The sequence below is a fragment of the Pongo pygmaeus genome, chromosome 19 (assembly GCF_028885625.2).
Source record: "Pongo pygmaeus isolate AG05252 chromosome 19, NHGRI_mPonPyg2-v2.0_pri, whole genome shotgun sequence".
Lineage (NCBI taxonomy): Eukaryota > Metazoa > Chordata > Mammalia > Primates > Hominidae > Pongo > Pongo pygmaeus.
The window spans coordinates 25214498-25232842 of record NC_072392.2 but is presented as its reverse complement, the minus strand read 5'-3'; the positions used below and the strand labels follow the sequence as shown (position 1 = coordinate 25232842).

The following is an 18345-nucleotide window of genomic DNA, read 5'->3' as shown; positions in this document are numbered from 1 at the left end:
CAGCTTGATTAATGGTCAAAACAATGATTTCTCCAGATAATTTTGACTCTTGGGTGTGTTGGTTCTTGGAGGAGATTAGCCATTACATAATTACATTTTTGCCTTTTATCTTTCTTGAATACAGACAATTCATACATTTAAAATAATTTTACGAAAGTTTTTTATCTGAAATAAGGTAAGCTTTTAAGGCATATAATATGACTTTCAGCATGCATAGAATCATAGAATGTAAAGATTTCATGGCCTTGGAAGACCCACTTCTATAAGGCAGTAGGGTGAATTGAGAATTAGCTTTTCATTGTATTATAAATGCCCTGTACAATGTTTTTGAGGATATTCATTAATTTCCCCGTAACCCCTAGATTTTAAAATCTTAGCTTAGTGGGTGGTGAACTCCCTACCTTGCTGGTCCTGAATTCTTACAAAAATCAAATCAGCGAGGATCGAAAGTGGAGAGGATTGAAGATGGAGACCGTCTAAACCCATCCATGCCAGCGGGGTCCCTCTGGGGCCTCCAGTTCTGTCCTGTTTCACATGCTCACCACCTAATTGAGGGGTTCTTCAGGCCTGGAAGGCAGATCTGGAACAACAGCCGGGCCCAGCCCTTTTCAAGGCATTGAGTAAGCACTTTATAAACATCTTGCCTCCCATTTCATAGGCAAGAAAGCTGAGGTTTGGGGTGCGTCATACGTTTTTATAGACGCGTTTCCTTAGCTCTCTGTTCTACTGTCCTAAGGAGGAGGACCTGGGCTGGAAGTCTGTCCTCAGCGGTGCTGTGCTGCAGCGATGGTGCAGCATCCCTGTGGTTGGAAGTGAGAGGGAGGACCAGGAGGGGAGAGAGACATCCGCTCTGGTGTTCTCTCACATCCTGTGGTCCAGAAGGCAGCCCTGGGCTTGTTTCCTAGGAGACTTCACCCTGGAGGCTACTTCTCCCAGGACACTTCCTGGGATTGTTGGACAAAGGGCCTGAGTCTTTATTGAGCACCGGCTATGTTCAGCACTTTACTCCTCCACCCACTCTGGAACTGGGTCCAGTGTTCCAGCTTTAAAGAAGAGGCCGGGCTGGGTGCAGTGGCTCACGCCTGTAATTCCAGCACTTTGGGAGGCTGAGGTGGGTGGATCACGAGGTCAGGAGATCGAGACCATCCTGGCTGACACGGTGAAACCCCATGTCTACTAAAAATACAAAAAATTAGCCGGGCATGGTGGCGCGCGCCTGTAGTCCCAGCTACTCAGGAGGCTGAGGCAGGAGAATGGCATGAACCCAGGAGGCAGAGCTTGCAGTGAGCCAAAATTGCGCCACTGCACTCCAGCCTGGGCGACAGAGCGAGACTCCGTCTCAGAAAAAAAAAAAAAAATAGTAGGCCAAGAGAGGCTGGGGGCGATGCTGGTAGGATTTGCACCCGCCCTCATCTTGTTTGCATAGTGTTCTACCTGCCCTGGGAGGCAGCATCTCAAGGGCGGGTGCTCCCCAAACCAGATCTTCAGTGATGAGTAGTTATGGCCCCATGACCCAGTCCCTTTAAGATGACTCATGGGAGGCAGCTGAACAACTCAGTCATGGAGGGTGACCCTGTGGCTTCCCCCCTACCCTCCACCAAGAGCATGGGACAACCCTCTCCCCTGGGCTGTTTATGGGCTGGTAACTGCAGGGTCTTCCTGAGACCAGGCGGGTGGGGCAGTCTCCTGGGAAGTGCCTGGCTCCTCTCCTCTCTTCCAGCTACCTCCTCCTCCACCTGCCTCCTCCTCCTCCTTTCTCCCCTTTCTTCTCTCCCACCCCACCTTTACAAATTTCTCCCTCCTCCTCTTGCCCTTCTTCCTTTTCCTCCTCCCTGCTCCCTCCCTCCTTCCTCCTCATTATTTTCTGTGGCCCCTTCTTCCTACTGTCATTCATCCAGTAGTCTTTTTTTTGAATGTTTTGTGCTTTTTGAGTCCCTGTGCTTGGCTCTAGGCCCATGAGTGAAGTTTTTGCCCTAGGGATCCTGTTGGGGACATGGGCTTTCTGGCAGGAGGGAACCTGCTGCTACTGTGTAGCCCACAGAGGCCTTGATGAGACGGGGTGGGAGAGGTCACAGGAGGACTCAGATGGAAGTGTCCTGTGAGTTGGCTCCAGGTTGGAAGGGGTGTTATTATACAAACAGAGATGCAGCATCCCAGTCTTGAGGCACCCACAGAGGCTGATGCTGTTGTTAGGATGTCTGTCTTGCAAGGAAAGTCGTTGTCTTGGAAGGTTGAAACGAGATTTTGTAGGGCTTACATATTTGCATATTTTGTTTTGGGAAATGTTAGACCTCTTCCCAGTGAAGACCATACTTAGGGTTTGTGAGGATTAAATGTACTCAGTCGCATAAGTCTCCCAGGACAGCACCTGGCGGAGGATGAAACGGCATCGATGTGACCCTGCGGCATCACCAGGTCACTTTCCTCTATCAGACCAGACTGTGGCTTAGTCTTTGGGGCAGCCACTGCCTCTTCCCTCTGGAAGAACCCCCAGCACCCCACCCACCCCACAGGCCCTCTCCCCACGGTGCTGCGTCCTATCCTGTCCCACCCTGTAGTGGGCACCGCAGTCCAAGCGTGTGGTCTGAGTAGACATTACATGCATCTCTGTTGTAGCAGTTGGAATGAGGCTTTGAGTGGGTGGCATGGGTGGGACTTGGAAGGTGTGTGGTGGAGGTGTGGGTTTGGCACTTGATAACTGAGGCAGGCCCAGGAACAGGGTGGGGCGGGGTGGAGAGGGGCCATGAGTGGGTGAAGGAGGCGGTGGCCTCCTTTCCTCAGCGTCCCACCTGCAGCCCTTGGGAGTCTTCCCACTGGCCTCCAGGCCACCGTGGGCTGGCGTTCTCCAGCCTGACATCTCCTCCTGGTCCTCTACCTGTTGCTGGCTCTAACCTGCTTGGCATTCAGACTGTGTGTCCCTCAGGCCACTAGAACCCGCCAGCCGCCTCATGCTGCCCCAGCTGATCCCGCCATTCTGTCCCCAAGCCCTGCTGATCCAGCACTGTCCACCCACCCTGGCCCTGATCGCTCAACTCAGGCTTCACCGTTTGGTCTCAGCTTAAACAGCAGAGGTGATTCTCCCACAGTCCTGGAGGCTGGGAGCCTGAGATCCAGGTGTGGGCAGGGTGGTTTCTCCTGAGGCCTCTCTCCTTGACCTGGAGGTGGCTGTCTTCTCCCTGTGTCCTCACCTGGGCTTCCCTCTGTGTGTCTGTGTCCTCATCTCTTCTTCTTACAAGGACACCAGTTATCATTCATTCGAGCCCAGCCTAACGACCTCATTTTAATTTACCTTTGTGAAGACCCCATCTCCAAACACAGCCCTATGCTGAAGTGCTGAGACCTTCAACCTATGGATTTTAGAGGGACACCATTCAGCCTGTGACAACTCTGTTTATTAAATAAACCTCTCTTAGAAAGTTTAGTAAGATTACTAGTGCAGTCAGGTGCCATTGACAGCCCGGTCCATGTGGCTGTGGTTTGTCAACAGCCTTTATCCTGAGCACGTTCAGCGTGCGGCCTGCATGAGAGGATGTGGTGGACATGAGAGTGGGCAGTGCAGGGCTCCTGCTCCCGGGAGTCTGGGTCCTCCAGGGAGATGAGCATGCAGATAGCTAGGGCAGGTGGAACTGAGCATGGCAGAAGGTGTGCCGTGGCAAGAACTGAAGGTTAGGTGGGAGAGACGATTTCCAGCGTGTCAGAGAAGGCGTGGCTTCACAGCAGAGCTCACATCTGTGGTCGACCTGGAGAGTAGAAGCCCAGGGTGTCACTGCCAGTGCTCCCATCAGAGTCGGGAGTGCATCTTTTGCCAAAGCCCAGAAATCTCAGTGCTGTTGACTCCCTCTGAAAACGATCTAAGGGAACAACACAGGAAGAAAAAAATGTGGTTGCACGTTTCTCATTATTGGCAAAGCATCCCTAGAGAGGAGCGGGAGCCATCCCCTCCTCCTGTTCACGCTTCTTCTGGGTGTTCTGAGGGTGTGCAGTGCAGGAGTAGCACCGGATTCATCCTCTCCAGCCTCTTCCCACCTTCCAGTGACCCACTCTGCCATGCTCAGCACAGGATGCCCACGCCGCCTTCACTTTGCCCTTCATTCAGTTTTTCCCTGTGACTGCTTGACATGCCCTGCTGCAGGTTCACTGAGCACACCTTAAGTTGAGAAGGCTGCAGTGGGGGAAGAAGTTACAGGGCCTTTTCTGTGTAAAGTTCAGATACGCAGGTGGTTTTATTTCTTTTGGCAACAGTCATGGCTTGGAGAGGATCCTAAGGAGCAGAAAGCATGTGCATAGATTTATACCCTGAAGACTGCAGATGTCTTGGTGCTCTCAGTCTGGGTGTTTTCTGAGGCTGTCTGTGTACTTTTGAAGGCGGAAAGTGGCTTCCCAGGCGGGCTAGCCATCCTTCATCCTCCTCCTTCGAAAGGCCTCTTGTCCTCTTTGAGTTTTCCCCTCCGTGGTTCTGGTGTCTGCCTTGCCTGCGGGGACATCTGCCTGGCTTTCCTCATGAGGGCCTCTGCACTGGGACTTACTGGCAAAGATCACAGTCATCAAGTTCACAGAGAAGGAAGGGCCAGAGTCAAGTCTAACTGCAGAAAGTGACTTGGGAAAACAGAGCCCCACTTGCCACTCCCTGGACTCAGTTACTAGCAGGTGGAGCTGCTGCAGGCAACAGCAAAGCTGACCGTGACTCGCCGTCTGCCTTCGCCTCGACACAGCCAGCCCATCCCTGCTCAGCCCCTCCCAGTTGCACACCTGACCCGTCCCATCTTTGCAACGTGCTTTTCGCCAAAAGTCAGATTCTTAAGCCTGCTCCTTTCAAAAGGGCAGAACCTCAAGAGGTTTAGTAAATATGGCATTGTCGGGCAGTGCCATGGAGAGGGCAGCCGAGGCCTTGTGTAACCCTGTTCAGGAATTCATGCGGGCCCATCAGGAGTCTGGCAGGGCTCCAGGAGCCTGATCCGGCTTGCTCCCTCCCTGATCTCGGCTCTCAGGTCCAGAGTTTGTAAACACATGCTTCGTCTTGCTCCCCCTGCTTGGGCAAATCCACGGCCACTTGAATTTTGTGTTCATGGTTGCTGGCTCTAGAACCTTGCTCCGGTGACCCGACTTGTAAACAAAGGTGTTGCCTGCTCAAGAAGTTTTCACAAACAAACAGTGCTGTTCCTGGTTGTTTCTTACCAAGGGCACTTACATAAGGCCAGGGAAAATGAAAGTGTTCTCCTGAGACTCTGCCCCAGGAGAGGTTTCTACAGATCTCTGTTGGACACATCACAGCATTATTTTGTGATTATCTTTTCCTCTCGCTTTTAGACTGGGCTGCGTCTTAATCCATGCTGTCGTCTCAGCATAGTGGACTTGGTTGTGTTTTCACTTGCAGCCAGTATTTACCCACCTTTCAATTGCTTTAGGTCATGAATTACAATATTGCGAACATCTGAAATCATTTTCGGCTCCAAGCGAAGAAATCATGGTTTAGTGTTGGCCCTGCCTGACTTAAGTCTTTGACCTATGGGGCTTAGCTATCTAACTTTCTACCCTCCAAATATGTGGCTGTAACTCATTCTCTGAGTTCACAGATTCCTTGAGGCCTACGTAGACAGTTGCCTGGGCCACCAGTGGAGCGTTGAGTGAGAACGCTACTCTTTTCTGTTAGGGATGCTTTGAGGGTTCTGCTCTTTTGCTTAGTAAATTTAGGGGAAGCAGATCTGAATAGGAGCTGCCCAGCAACGGCTGGCATTGGGGGAGGATAGGAACCTGAGGGCTGACTTCTGAATTGGGGACTGGCATTCCTGGGGCTGATACCTTAAGCCTTGACCCTCTTGGTACAAGGTGCTTTTTCTCTTGTTGATGGAGAGTTTGAAATAAAAATACACTTATGTGGCCTAAAGTTAAGCAAGTCATCAGCGTCTTTAAACACTGGATTGATGGATAACTTCTTTGAGAATTCCACGTGTCTGCCTTCGACTTGGTGTACTCCAGGAGCAAATGAGGTCCAGGCAGGGCTCTGTTCCTGGTCACCAGCAACTTGTCCAGTCCAGTCAAGGGCACAGGCATATTTTTATTTTTATTTTTATTTTTTGAGACGGAGTCTCGCTCTGTCGCCCAGGCTGGAGTACAGTGGTGCAATCTTGGCTCACTGCAAGCTCCACCTCCCGGGTTCATGCCATTCTTCTGCCTCAGCCTCCCGAGTAGCTGGGACTACAGGCACCGGCCACCATGCCCGGCTAACTTTTTGTATTTTTTTAGTAAAGACGGGGTTTCACCATGTTAGCCAGGATGGTGTCGATCTCCTGACCTTGTGATCCGCCCGCCTCGGCCTCCCAAAGTGCTGGGATTACAGACGTGAGCCACCGCGCCCGGCCCGGCACAGGCATATTTTTACACCACTATTAGAAAATAAATTTTTGCGATGGTTTCTGAATTGCCTCATCAGACTAAAAGAAAGCAAGAGTGCTTACAGGCCTTCCCACTGAGATCATCATTCACCCTATATGTTTTTGAGTACCAAGTGCCCTCTCTCTAGAAGCTTATGCCCTTTAAATAATATATTCATATAAATATAGCATATCATTATTGGATTTATGAATTATATTAATATGTAGTGCAAATTTAATCTTTATAACAACATAGCCAGGTCAATATCATAATACTCATTTTGCAGTCAGAGAATTTAAAGTCTAAAGAGGCTACAACATTCTGAAGATCTGAGTGCTCCCAGTGATTTGTGATGTTGGCATCACACCCACGTACTTTTGTGGTTGGCTCTATGATAGCATGGTGACAGGCCATGCGCAGCCTTCGTTGCAGTGCTTGCTATTTCTTATTTCGTTTTTCTATGCTACCAAATCGTGACTGCACATCTTTGAGTTGTTATTTTAAATGCAGATATTCTAAAATCTGAAGGCAAAGGATCAACATATTCTAGAAACACTCTGGGGAGACCCAGGTAAATAAAGTTAAAGCCGGAGGGATGAAGAGAAAATTATAGACTTGAATCACTCTAATCTTTACGAAATGTTTGCATTACTATTATATCTTAAAGGGAGGCATTTGGGGGCCCTCGTACCAAGTACCATGTTGATTGTTCTTTCTGTTAAGTATTACAAGCATAATTCTGAGCTCTTGCCATCGGTCCTAAAAAGATTTGTTGGTGTAGATAACGCATAATTATTGCACACTATGGAGGGCTCCTGGTTGGTGAGTGGATTTTGTCTCAAGATCTGACCTGCTGTGTTGATGGTGGTTGCTGGGAGCCCCGAGTTAGGGAAAATCCTGTGATTTTCCGTGTCTTTCAGAAGAAGCCGGAGTCAGTTCATGATTTGGTCAGGGGGACTGGAGGGGGTGGTATTTACCTCCCTTAATCAAGAGGAAAGAGATTTAATATGAAACAGGGAGTGTGTATGATGAGGCCGTTAGGATCTCAAGCCAGCAAACAAAGTTAGCATTAAAATACACAGAGAAACCCCTGAAGGGAGGGCCACGTGATTTCAGGCAGCAGTTGTTCTCTGCCAGTGGGATAGACCGCTGTTTCTTTCACTGTGGAGCCTTAGGAGTATTTGAAAGCTTGTGCTGTGAAAAATAGGAATCTTACAGGAGAATCATATGGGGCCTGGAGAGGAACCTGTTTGGGACAGGCCGATTCCCATCTCCCGCCGCTCTGTACCTCCTGGGCACCATGGCCTGCCTTCTCCTCCCTTCTGGTATGTGGAGGGAGCTGGGATTGCTGCGGGAGGTGCAGTGTGTTTGTGTGTAGCTGCTATGAGGAGCAGTGGGGGGACCTGGGGGAGCATCCTGGATTCCTGAAGAGGGAGGGCAGGACCTGGCCTGGAAGGAGGCCCTGCGCTGGGCGGGGCGGTACTGACGGGAGGGGCACAGTGAGCTGCGGTTGGGGAGATTCCACTGTGCCCCTTATGCGGCCTGTACTGGAGCCCACAGCTCCCTCTGTTTTCACCCAGGACACTCCCTGCCTGCCAGGACCGAGCCCACAGCTGCCTCCTGAGGAATTTCCTGACTCCTGTGGGCAGATGTTGGTGCCCATGTCAGCACAGGCTGCGTGAGCTATCAGCTGACATCCTGTTGTTGTTTTTATTTTTTTAAATCTCTGGTTCCCTTAAATATTTATAAAATTTGAGAGCAAGACTGGCTTGAATTGGGGCCTCTCTTTTCCTTTTCCCTTCCCTAACCACTTTTCACTCCCCGTTTGCAAGGCACCAGTGGGAAGAAGGCAGACAGGGAGAGGTGGGTGCTATCATCCTTAGCAGTGGGGATGCATGTGTGGATTTACCCTTGGCCAGAAGGACCTCCCTCTGGGGATCTCTACAATATGCCCCAGGTTGAAGCATTTGAGGGGTGGTCAGTGTACTGAGTGTGGGGCATGCGGAGCTCAAAGGAGGGACCCAGATAGTCTCAGAACATCCTGGAAGGATCCCTGCAAGGGCAGCCTTTGATTGAGTCTTGCTGAGAAGTCAGACAGTCTCAGACAGAGGTGGTAGATTTGTGGCCAACGTGCCATTGGCTGTTGGAAAGCAAATTGAGGCAACATTTCTTCACAATGCCAGTTCTCTCTACTTGCAAACACCCTGGTTCCTGGGCCCCTGGAGGCCAGGCCTGAGTCTGAGCCCCATGTTTACGGCACCCCTGGCCAGCACCAGGCCGTACAAGGGAGACCCAGTCATGTTTGTCAACAGGGAACATCCTTCTACGGTCTTAATTATATTTTTTGGTTTGTTTACCCGTCCCTTTCCTTGTAGATAGCACAAGGGTAAACATCTTCTGGGTCTGCCTGGAGTCACAGCTCCCTGCCTCCTTGGCTGGGCTTCTGGGTCTTTTGTTCCTCTGGTGGACGTTCATCTGGTTAGGGAAGACAGAGCCCTCCCTGCCACGTTCTCCTGCGTGCTGGTCTGGATCATATCTGCTGCGGTGGCTTCTCATTTACTGTTGTGAGGCATGTGATATTTTAAAGCCATCTCTCTCCAAGAAAAGTCTCTTTTACGGGAACGTGGCTGTCTCTGCTAGTCACCACCCCTCAGCCTCGGGGTGGGGGAGGTGCCCGCCTGTGCACGGTTTGGTCTGAGAGCAGAATCTAGCCTGTCCAGGGCCTTCGACCTTCTGGGGATTTGGGAAAGTGCCACTACCTGGTGGTCCTGCCCCTGATCTCTGAGTGAGGGGTGTCCCTGTCCCTGCAGCTCTCCCAGCTGTGGCCTGAGAACCCTCCCAATGATGCCAGTGCTGCGCACGGTCACAAGAAGCAGGGGGGCCCCAGTTATAAAGGCAGGTCGGGACACTCAGGCGCCTGCTCTGCCCACCGTTCCCCACATGCCAGGCATCTGCAAGGAGGGGCTCTACCCTTTGGCTCATTGGCACAATCATTTAGGGTACTTGAGCTGCACCCTGGGGACCTCATGAACCCTAGCTTGAGTTCAAATCACATCAGGGTGATTCTGAACACTTGTGTCACACGACCCCTGACAGGACCTCTGGACAGTCAGGCATGGGAAGCTAAATGCCAACACCCTCTCTGTCTCCCTCTCTCCCTTCCTCCTTCTTTGTGTCTCTGTCTCTAAATTACAGCATGCACATAATCATTTAGGATAGTACACACAGTAATGACCAGCTGCTTCTTTTTGGAAAACAAAAAGCTTTAAGTTGCAACATGGAGCATTGAGATCAAAGAAAAGCTATCACAATCAGTTGTTAAAGTCTAGAAAAAAGAGACCATGGAATTCCATTTTTCAGATGTGTTCCAAAACAGGGCACATTCAGGTGGTCTGAAAGGGTTTAGGTGTGGCCTCTCTGAGGACTAGCGATAGTGGTGTTCAGAGCTGTGGTTCCACAGGAGCAGCACAGGGAACACATTGAAGCCTCCAGTGGAGCCCCGCACCCAGCAGCAGCAGTGTGGTGCCTCTGCCTGCACCCCAGCTGTCTGCAGGCGCCTGTCCCCCAGGGCTGAAGTTCCACTCCAAAGCGTGAACTCCCAGCCAGAGTCCAGAGGGGAGGCCCTGCTGTGCTGGCCTCCGCAGAGTGTGTTCCTTGCCGGGAGCATGTGTCCCCGCTGCAGCTGCTTTGTTTTGTTTTGTTTTGTCTCTCTAACCCAGGTGAAATGCTACCACAAGAAGTACCGCTCGGCCACCCGTGATGTCATTTTCCACCTGCAGTTTCACACTGGGGCTGTGCAGGGCTACGGGCTGGTGTTTGGGAAGGAGGATCTGGACAATGCCAGCAAAGGTGAGGCGCGGAGCTGGCAGCCCTGTGCTTGTGGGCAGCTGTGGTTGAATCTCCTTGGTTGATTCTTTCACTATCCTCTCTACCCTCTTTCCAAAATTCAGCCTACTGACAAAATTGTTCCCAAATCGGGAGAAAGTGATCATTGACCTTTGGGGGAAAAAAATTATGGATAACCAATGAAACTGCCTGTACTTTCTGTATCATGGGGCGTCTTTATTGCAGATTTGCGAGTGGTGCTGCACTGGTTGGAATAAAGGACAAAGTCAGCCCATCCTTTTCCAGTTAATCATCTCCACAAATGTGTTAAAACACATTGTTTTCTTCAGATGACCGTTTTCCTGACTATGGGAAGGTTGAATTAGTCTTCTCTGCCACGCCTGAGAAGATTCAAGGTGGGTAGCTTGGTGGAATACGGGGAGGTCCTTGTTGACACTGGTGAAAGGTGCATGATGGCTACACTGGGGCTGTAGTACTAGTCTCCTGCCTTTGTGCATATTTGGAGATTTCTGTGATTAATTTTATTTAAATTCAGGATATTGGATAGTGGAACAAGAAGGCCCACTTGTGTCAGTAAGCCCCAGAAGTGGCGTGACTTGCTCACAGCCACTCAGCCAGGAGAGCCTTGGGCATGACTGGCCGTTCTTGTAGGAGTAAGGTGGTATTGCATTGTGGTTTTAATTTGCATTTCCCTGGTGGTTAGTGATGTTTAGCATTTTTTCGTGTGTTTTGTTGGTCATTTGTATATCTTTTGAAAAATGTCTGTTCATATCTTTTGCCCACTTTTTGATGAGATTATTTATTTTTGTTGAGGATTTGTTCGAGTTCCTTGCAGATTTTGGATATTAGCTCTTTGTCAGATGCATAGTTTGCAAATATTCTCTCTCACTCCGTGGGTTCTGTTTACTCTGATGATTATTTCTTTTGTGGTACAGAAGATTTTTGGTTTAATTAGGTCCCATTTACTTATTTTTGTTCTGTTGCATTTGCTTTTGGGGTCTTAGTCATGGATTATTTGCCTAAGCAAATGCCCAGAAGAGTTTTTCCTAGGTTGTCTTCTAGACTTTTTATGGTTTCAGGTCTTAGATTTAAATCTTGGATCCATCTTGAGTTGATTTTTATAATATAAGGTGAGAAATGGGGATCCAGTCTTATTCTTCTACATGTGGCTAGCCAGTTTTCCCAGCACCGTTTGTTAAATAGGGTATTCTTTCCCCAGTTTATGTTTTTGTATGCTTTGTTGAAGATCAATCGGTTGTAGTCAGTTGTATTTCTGGATTCTCTATTCTGTTCCATTGATCTGTGTGTCTACTTTTATACCATGATGTTTTGGTAACTATAGCCTTTTAGTATAGTTTGAAATCCAATAATATGATGCCTCCAGATTTTTGTTTTGTTTTGTTTTTAGGATTGCTTTGGCCATTTGGGCCCCTTTTTGGTTCCATATGAATTTTAGGATTTTTTTTTCTAGTTTTGTGAAAAGTGATGTTAGTATTTTGATAGGAATTGCATTGAATCTGTAGATTGCTTTGGACAGTATGGTCATTTTCAGTATATTGATCCTTCCAATCCATGAGCATGGGATGTGTTTCCACTTGTTTGTGCCATTTCTGATTTCTTTCAGCAGTGTTTTGTAGTTCTCCTTGTATGGATCTTTCACCTTTTGATTAAGTATATTTCTAGTTTTTTTTTTTTTTTTTTAGCTGTCTTAAATAGAATTGAGTTCTTAATTTGATTGTCAGTTTGGTCATTGTTGGTGTATAGCAGTGCTACTGATATGTTTACATTGATTTTGAAACCTGATACTTTACTGAATTCGTTTATCAAATCTAGAAGTCTTTTGGAGGAGTCTTTAGTGTTTTCTAGGTATATGATCATATCATTGGCAAATAGCAACAGTTTTAATTCCTCTTTTCCAATTTAGGTGCCCTTTATTTCTTTCTCTTAGCTGATTGCTCTGGCAGTACTATTCCAGTACTATGTAGAATAGAAGTGGTGAAAGTAGGCATCCTTGTCTTGTTCCACTTCTCAGGGGGAATGCTTTCCACCTTTCCCCATTCAGCATGACATTGGCTGTGGGTTTGTCATATATGGCTTTTATTATTTTGAGGTAAGTCCCTTCTCTGCCTAGTTTGTTGAGTGTTTTTATCATAAAGGGATGCTAGATTTTATCGAATGCCTTTTTCGCATCTACTGAAATGACATATGGTTTTTGTTTTTAATTCTGTTTGTATGGTGTATCACATTTATTGACTTCTATATGTTAAATCATCCCTGCTTTCCTGGGATGAAATCCACTTGATCATGGTGTATTATCTTTTTAATGTGCTGTTAGATTCAGTTAGCTAGTATTTTGTTGAAGATTTTTGCATCTATGTTCATCAGGGATATTTGTCTGTGATTTCTTTTTGTGTTTGTGTGTGTGTTTTATATTCTTTCCCAGTTTTGGTATCAGGCTGATACTGGCTTCATAGAATGAGTTAGTTAGGGACAATTCCTCTTTCTCAGTCTTTGGAATTGTTCAGTAGGGTTGGCACCAATTCTTCTTTGAATGGATGGTAGAATTCAGCTGTGAACCCATCTGGCCCTGGGCTCTTTTTTATTGGCATTAAAAAAAATTATTGATTCATTTTCACTGCTTGTTACTAGTCTGTTCAGGGTTTCCGTTTCTTCCTGATTTAATCGAGGAGGGTTGTCTGTGTCCAGGAATTGACCAATTTTCTCTCAGTTTTCTAGTTCATATACATAAAGGTGTTCATAGTAGTCTTGAATGATCTTTCGTGCTGGTTGTAATGTTTCAAGTTTTATTTCTAATTGAATTTATTTGAATCTTCTCTCTTCTTGGTTAATCTAGCTAATGGTCTATCAATTTTGTTTATCTTTTAAAAATACCAGCTTTTTGTTTCATTGATCTTTTGTATTTTGTTTGAATTTCATTTAGTTCTGCACTGATTTTTGTTTTTTATTTTCTTCTACTAGCTTTGTGTTTAGTTTATTCTTACTTCTCTAGTTCCTTGAGGTTTGACGTTAGGTTGTCAATATGTAATCTTTCAGACTTTTTGATGTAGGCATTTAGTGCTATAAACTTTTCTCTTAGCACTGGCTTTGCTGTATCCCAGAGGTTTTGATAACTTGTGTCACTATTATCATTCATTTCAAGGAATTTTTAAATTTCCATCATGATTTCTTCATTAAGTAACCAGCATTTTAAAAAGAGAATTAGAAGTATAGTAGGCTGCAAGTATTATGTGCAAAACAAATTTTTTCCCTAAAAAATATATTTCAAAAGAAACCAGTCCCTTTATCATCAAGGTGAATTGTCCAGATCCATCACCAAGATCCACATCCATGGGAGTTTTGTTTCCCTTTTTAATAGCTATGTAAATAATCATGCTTTTTCTATGTTCATTGTCATAGATTTAGGCAAAAACCTTTAAATATATGGCTTGTGTGTTAAAAATCCCCTTGGTGTTCCTAAAAAGACTTGAAGGGAGGAGTGTGGATCTGAGAGCCTGGAGCCTGGATTCAAATCTGTGGGCTCTGAGGCTCAGAGACAGCTTATCGGGCCTCTGTGTCCTCATCAGTGAGGTGGTCTGAAGACTCCTGTTTTGCAGAAGTGTCCAAGCCTGGGACACAGTGGGCAAAAAATCAGTGCTTACTTATCCCTTTCCCCTCGTGGTTTTAACTATGGTTCTATCTGTGGAAAATCCTCCACAGTCTCTGATTAGTGTCATGGCTCCTGGCAGGAGGGTGGAGGATGGAGTGGCTTCTCTCTCCTGCTCAAGTCAGGCTGCTCACCTGTCCTTATGGTGGAGTCCGGTGGATGGAGGTGATGGGTTTCACTGGGACTAATGTTGCTGCCTGTGCCCTGTGCAGGGTCCGAACACTTGTACAACGACCACAGTGTGATTGTGGACTACAACACAACAGACCCACTGATATGCTGGGACTCGTACGAGAACCTCAGTGCAGATGGAGAAGGTGCGTGTGGTCATCTTGTGTGCAGTTATGGAGGTTAAGGGTGCAGGGAAGACAGCCCACTCAAAGATCTGAAGTGTTTTGCAGTCTGCTAAGAAGAAAAAAATCCCTGTTTTCTCAGAGGTCCAGAATCACACCTTTGTGTGACACTGTTGTGAGTTTTGAGGGTCTTCATGAGAATAAGTCATGGTGAGTTTGGGTCAGGGCTTTTCGTGAAGCTGTAACGGGTGGATGAGCTGTCCGTGAAGTTATATCGAGGAGCTCCTTGGCCTGAACTTGTGTGTATGTATAATGCCAGGGACCATTCCCCCTTCTTCCCTCCCTTCCTCTTTGCATATGGGGATGCCAAGCACTGGCCACAGCCAGCCTAGCTACTGTTATATGGCCCCAAATGCAACAGACATCTTGTTTTAATTTCTGTTTGCTTGTTAGTCTAGTGTTCCTGATTTATGGCTATATCATTTAAATCTCTGTTTTCATGAAACCATCTCACCCAAACATGTCCTCTGTTCACCTGTGGAATACGCACATTGGGTCATAGCTAGGAGCGTGATGGAGGAAAGGAAGGAAGGGGCAGCTGTGTGCTGGAATCTCCACAAGACACAACTGGAGGCTGATTTCAAAGGAGGGGAATTGAGGCTTTTCCTGGCATGTCATGCTGATCTCTTGTCTTTTTCAACCACCGACTGAGAATCAGACTTGCTTTGGGAAAGAAATTAAAACACTTTTTGTCAGATTAGTTACATCCAGATGTAAAATAGCTAAAAGCAAGTGTTGTGGAAAGAACTGCAGTAGCGCCCCATCTTTGTGGCTCGCTGAGCTTCCCATGACTCCAGGAAGGTGGTGTCTGTGGTTAGTGAGAAAGGACACCAATTGTGTGTCCCAGGGCAGCACACGGCTCCTCTCTGTTGCCCTGGGGAAAAGCTTGCTCCTTCGTAGGCCTTGTGGGATGGAATTTCAACTCAAGGAATTGTTGCAATGCAAATACACCTGGACCAGAGGTGGAGACCCACAGACGGAATGCTGATGGTAAGGACATTAAAACACAGATGAAATCTGGGGCTAGTGGGCAAGTTGTTGTGGATGGGGAGAGCCTTTCTCTGGCCTGTAAAGTAAACAGAGTATTCTTTGCTGGTGTGAATTATTCAGCACACCAGTCCTTCCAGATAACCAGCACGTTAAAAGAAATGTAGCTGAAAACTCTTGGAAAATGATACATTGTCTCTCAAAAGATCACAGTGCACACTGGAATCTTAAAGCTGTGAGAATAATTTCATAAGATTTATCAAACAACAATTATCAAACTTTTTGATCACAGAGCCCTTTTTCCAGTAACGTCTGTTTGCGTCTGCATAGCTATACTCTGTCTATCACATGGTGATGTTTTCCACTGGAGGAGAGAAGGGTGAAGCGGTGGCTGGTGAAGTGTGTAAATAATCAGCGCAAGGCAAGATGGGGAAAGGGGCTAATTTGGAGAGCTGGATGGGGACTCTGAGGACAGCTGACTTAGCATCCTAAATTCCAGACTGAGGCGAGTAGATTTTACCAGAGAGGTCCCTTGCTGCATGGGAGCCAGTGAACAGCGCTCTGTCCTGAGGTGAAGATTTGGTGGCTGTGCCGAGTCTCCTGGAGAACAGGGAAGCGAGTTGTGGAAAGGTCATTCTCGTGATGCTGGGAGGTTCCTTGCTTGCCAAGGGAGGGGCGAGCCTGGAGGGTTATTGACCATGTGGGAGGCAGGGGTTCTAAAACACAGGTGGGTGTTCTCTGTGCCAATGCCATAAGAGGGGAGCAGTGAAGTCCAGTGGACAGTGTGGAGGAGCCCCAGCTCCTGTGAGGAGCATGCTGTGGAGGGCGGCTCTGTGCTTAGTCCCGCTGTGGGTGCCCCGCTGTTGTCCCCAAGCTGGCTCCCAGCTGAGCCTGTGACCTGCCTGCGGGGCAGACTTTATCCTTCCCATGTCACAACCAGGGAACTGAAAGCTGGGCTCCTGCAGCACGTCACTCACAGGTGGTGAAGGACCTACGTTGATTTTATGTAGAAAACATATAGACAGAAAATCAGTTGAGTGTTCACCATCCTTTAGGGGTTACATGAAACTTTACAGAGAATCTGTGGAATTACATGTGTGAACGTGTGTGTATAGATCCATATGTTGTAGAGGACTTGCCGTTATCACTGGGTGAAATAGACAGAATTCAGTCTTAAAGACTCAGCCACCTCAGCGTCTCCTGAAGATGCAGAGGGAGATACTTCTTTACTTAGAGGCCCTCTCAGCCCATTCATGCTGCCTTAACAGATGACCATAACCTGGGTGTCTTAAACAACAAACGTGTATTTCTCCTACTTTGAGAGGCTGGGAAGTCCAAGATCAGGCAGCCAGCCTGGCGGATTCTGGTGAGAGCTGTCATCTGGTTGCCAACTCCTGCCTTCTTGTGTCTCCACGTGGTGGTGAGGAGAGGAAGCTCCTTGGGGCCTCCTTTCTGAGGGCATCAATCCCACTTATAGGGGCTCCACCCTTATGCTCTGAGCACTGCCAAAGGTCCTGCCTCCTAATACCATCACACTGGGGATTAGGTTTTGATGTATGAATCTTAGGGGACACAGATATTCAGTCCACAGCAGATACTCAATGCGTGTTTCTTGAATGAATGATTAGAGAAGCAATTTGAACTTTAAATATCTAAGGCCCTGAAATTACAAATCACAATTCTCATTGGTGTATTTTTCAGGCAGCATCTTCTGAGCCAGTGGTGTGAGCAGGCGGGAGACTGCTGTGGACTGTGTGGTTGGAGGTGGTGGAGCCATGCAGGTGATGGTCTGGGCATCCACTTGGGACTCTGTGTCACCAAGAGTTGGGTCTAGGGGCGAGTAGAGAAGGTCTGGCATTGCCATGCAAAGGGTGGAGCCAGTCGGGAGTGGGTGCATAGGAGTTCTGGAAAGAAACTGAGAAAGACAGGGCAGAGTGGGAAGGACACCCTGGAGAGAGTGGTTCCCAGACAGGAGGGTGAGGAGTCGGATAGGGCGCCAAGGCAGCCAGGTACACTTTGCAGCCAGATTCACAGCTTTGTCATCACTGCTTCCAGGCTTCATAAAGCAGCAGAGACCCCCTTTATGGGCAGAGTCACGCCCAGACTCCTCAGGGATATAGTGGGTGAGAGTGCAGCCTCCTCCCAGCGCCTGGTTCATCCCTTGCAGCCTCGATGATATCTGAAGCCCATGAGCACCCCCAGGGAGATGGAGGGACAGGGGAGGACTCAGAGCGAGCTCAGGACTGGTATCCGGATGCTTAGCCCAGAACCCACCACACGGAATCTGAGTCGTCTCCCAAAACTGGATCTCAGCAACCTTCCCTTGAACCACTGCCTGAGCATTCTTGAGAATTCCAGCTCCTGAGTTACAGACAAGCACGGAGCCTTTCCTCAAATCTGCATCCCCTCCTCCTGAATCCCCTCCATCCCCATGTGCTGTCTGGCGTGTCTGGGGTACCTGATTCAATGGAGTGAGTTTTATGCTTTTCTTTCTTTCTTTTACATACATTTAAGATTGTATCAATACTTTTTGAAGATGTAAATTATCAAAAAGAAGGAATAATTACCCCCATCTTACCGTCTAAAGATGAAGCACTCGTCACTGGTGTATTTTCGGCATGATTTCTAAATATCATGTGATTTGTCATAATAGGATCAGCCTGTGCATTGTTTTATAGCCTGAATTTTTCACTTAACCCACCTCCTTGAGCATCTTTGCACATCTTTAAACTTTTCTTCCCATGTCCTTCTCACTGAGCACACTGGATTCCCTTAGAGGGGCTTCCAAAGTGCGTTTGATGTTATTGCTGCACTCCTGCAGGGTTTCCAAGTTCTGCCTGGGAGACACGAGGCTGCCATCACCACCTCTGCCATCAAAGCTCTGCAGAATCCCCAGGCTTGGGTCCTTTTGAGAAGGTGTTCCTCAGAAAGAGTAGTCACCTGTGGATAGAAAACTCATCCTTGCTGAATTTCCCTCCTCTCTTCCACTCTGCAGCCCTCCTCAGCCTCTCTTTGGCGTGGCGGCCGGTATGCTTCATTGGTGAGCTGTTACTCCAGGCAGCCTTCGCTCTTGCCTGTGGTCAGCAGTGCCTGGCTCGGGTCCCTGGACTGGATGCCACCTGG

The 18345-nt window shown here is 47.8% G+C and overlaps 1 protein-coding gene across 1 annotated transcript in view; it reads left to right on the top strand.

Moving 5' to 3' along the window:
• The window catches only part of LOC129016814 (tensin-3-like), a 153054-nt gene extending 135183 nt beyond the window's left edge, over nt 1-17871 (top strand). Inside the window, exons 13-18 of the mRNA XM_063656953.1 lie at nt 10092-10221; nt 10548-10613; nt 14095-14199; nt 15136-15225; nt 16924-17003; nt 17278-17871. Of these exons, the coding sequence (XP_063513023.1) occupies nt 10092-10221; nt 10548-10613; nt 14095-14199; nt 15136-15225; nt 16924-16937 (405 nt within the window). The 3' untranslated portion in view covers nt 16938-17003; nt 17278-17871. The remainder of the gene's footprint in view (nt 1-10091; nt 10222-10547; nt 10614-14094; nt 14200-15135; nt 15226-16923; nt 17004-17277) is intronic.
• The last annotated feature ends 474 nt before the right edge of the window (nt 17872-18345 follow it).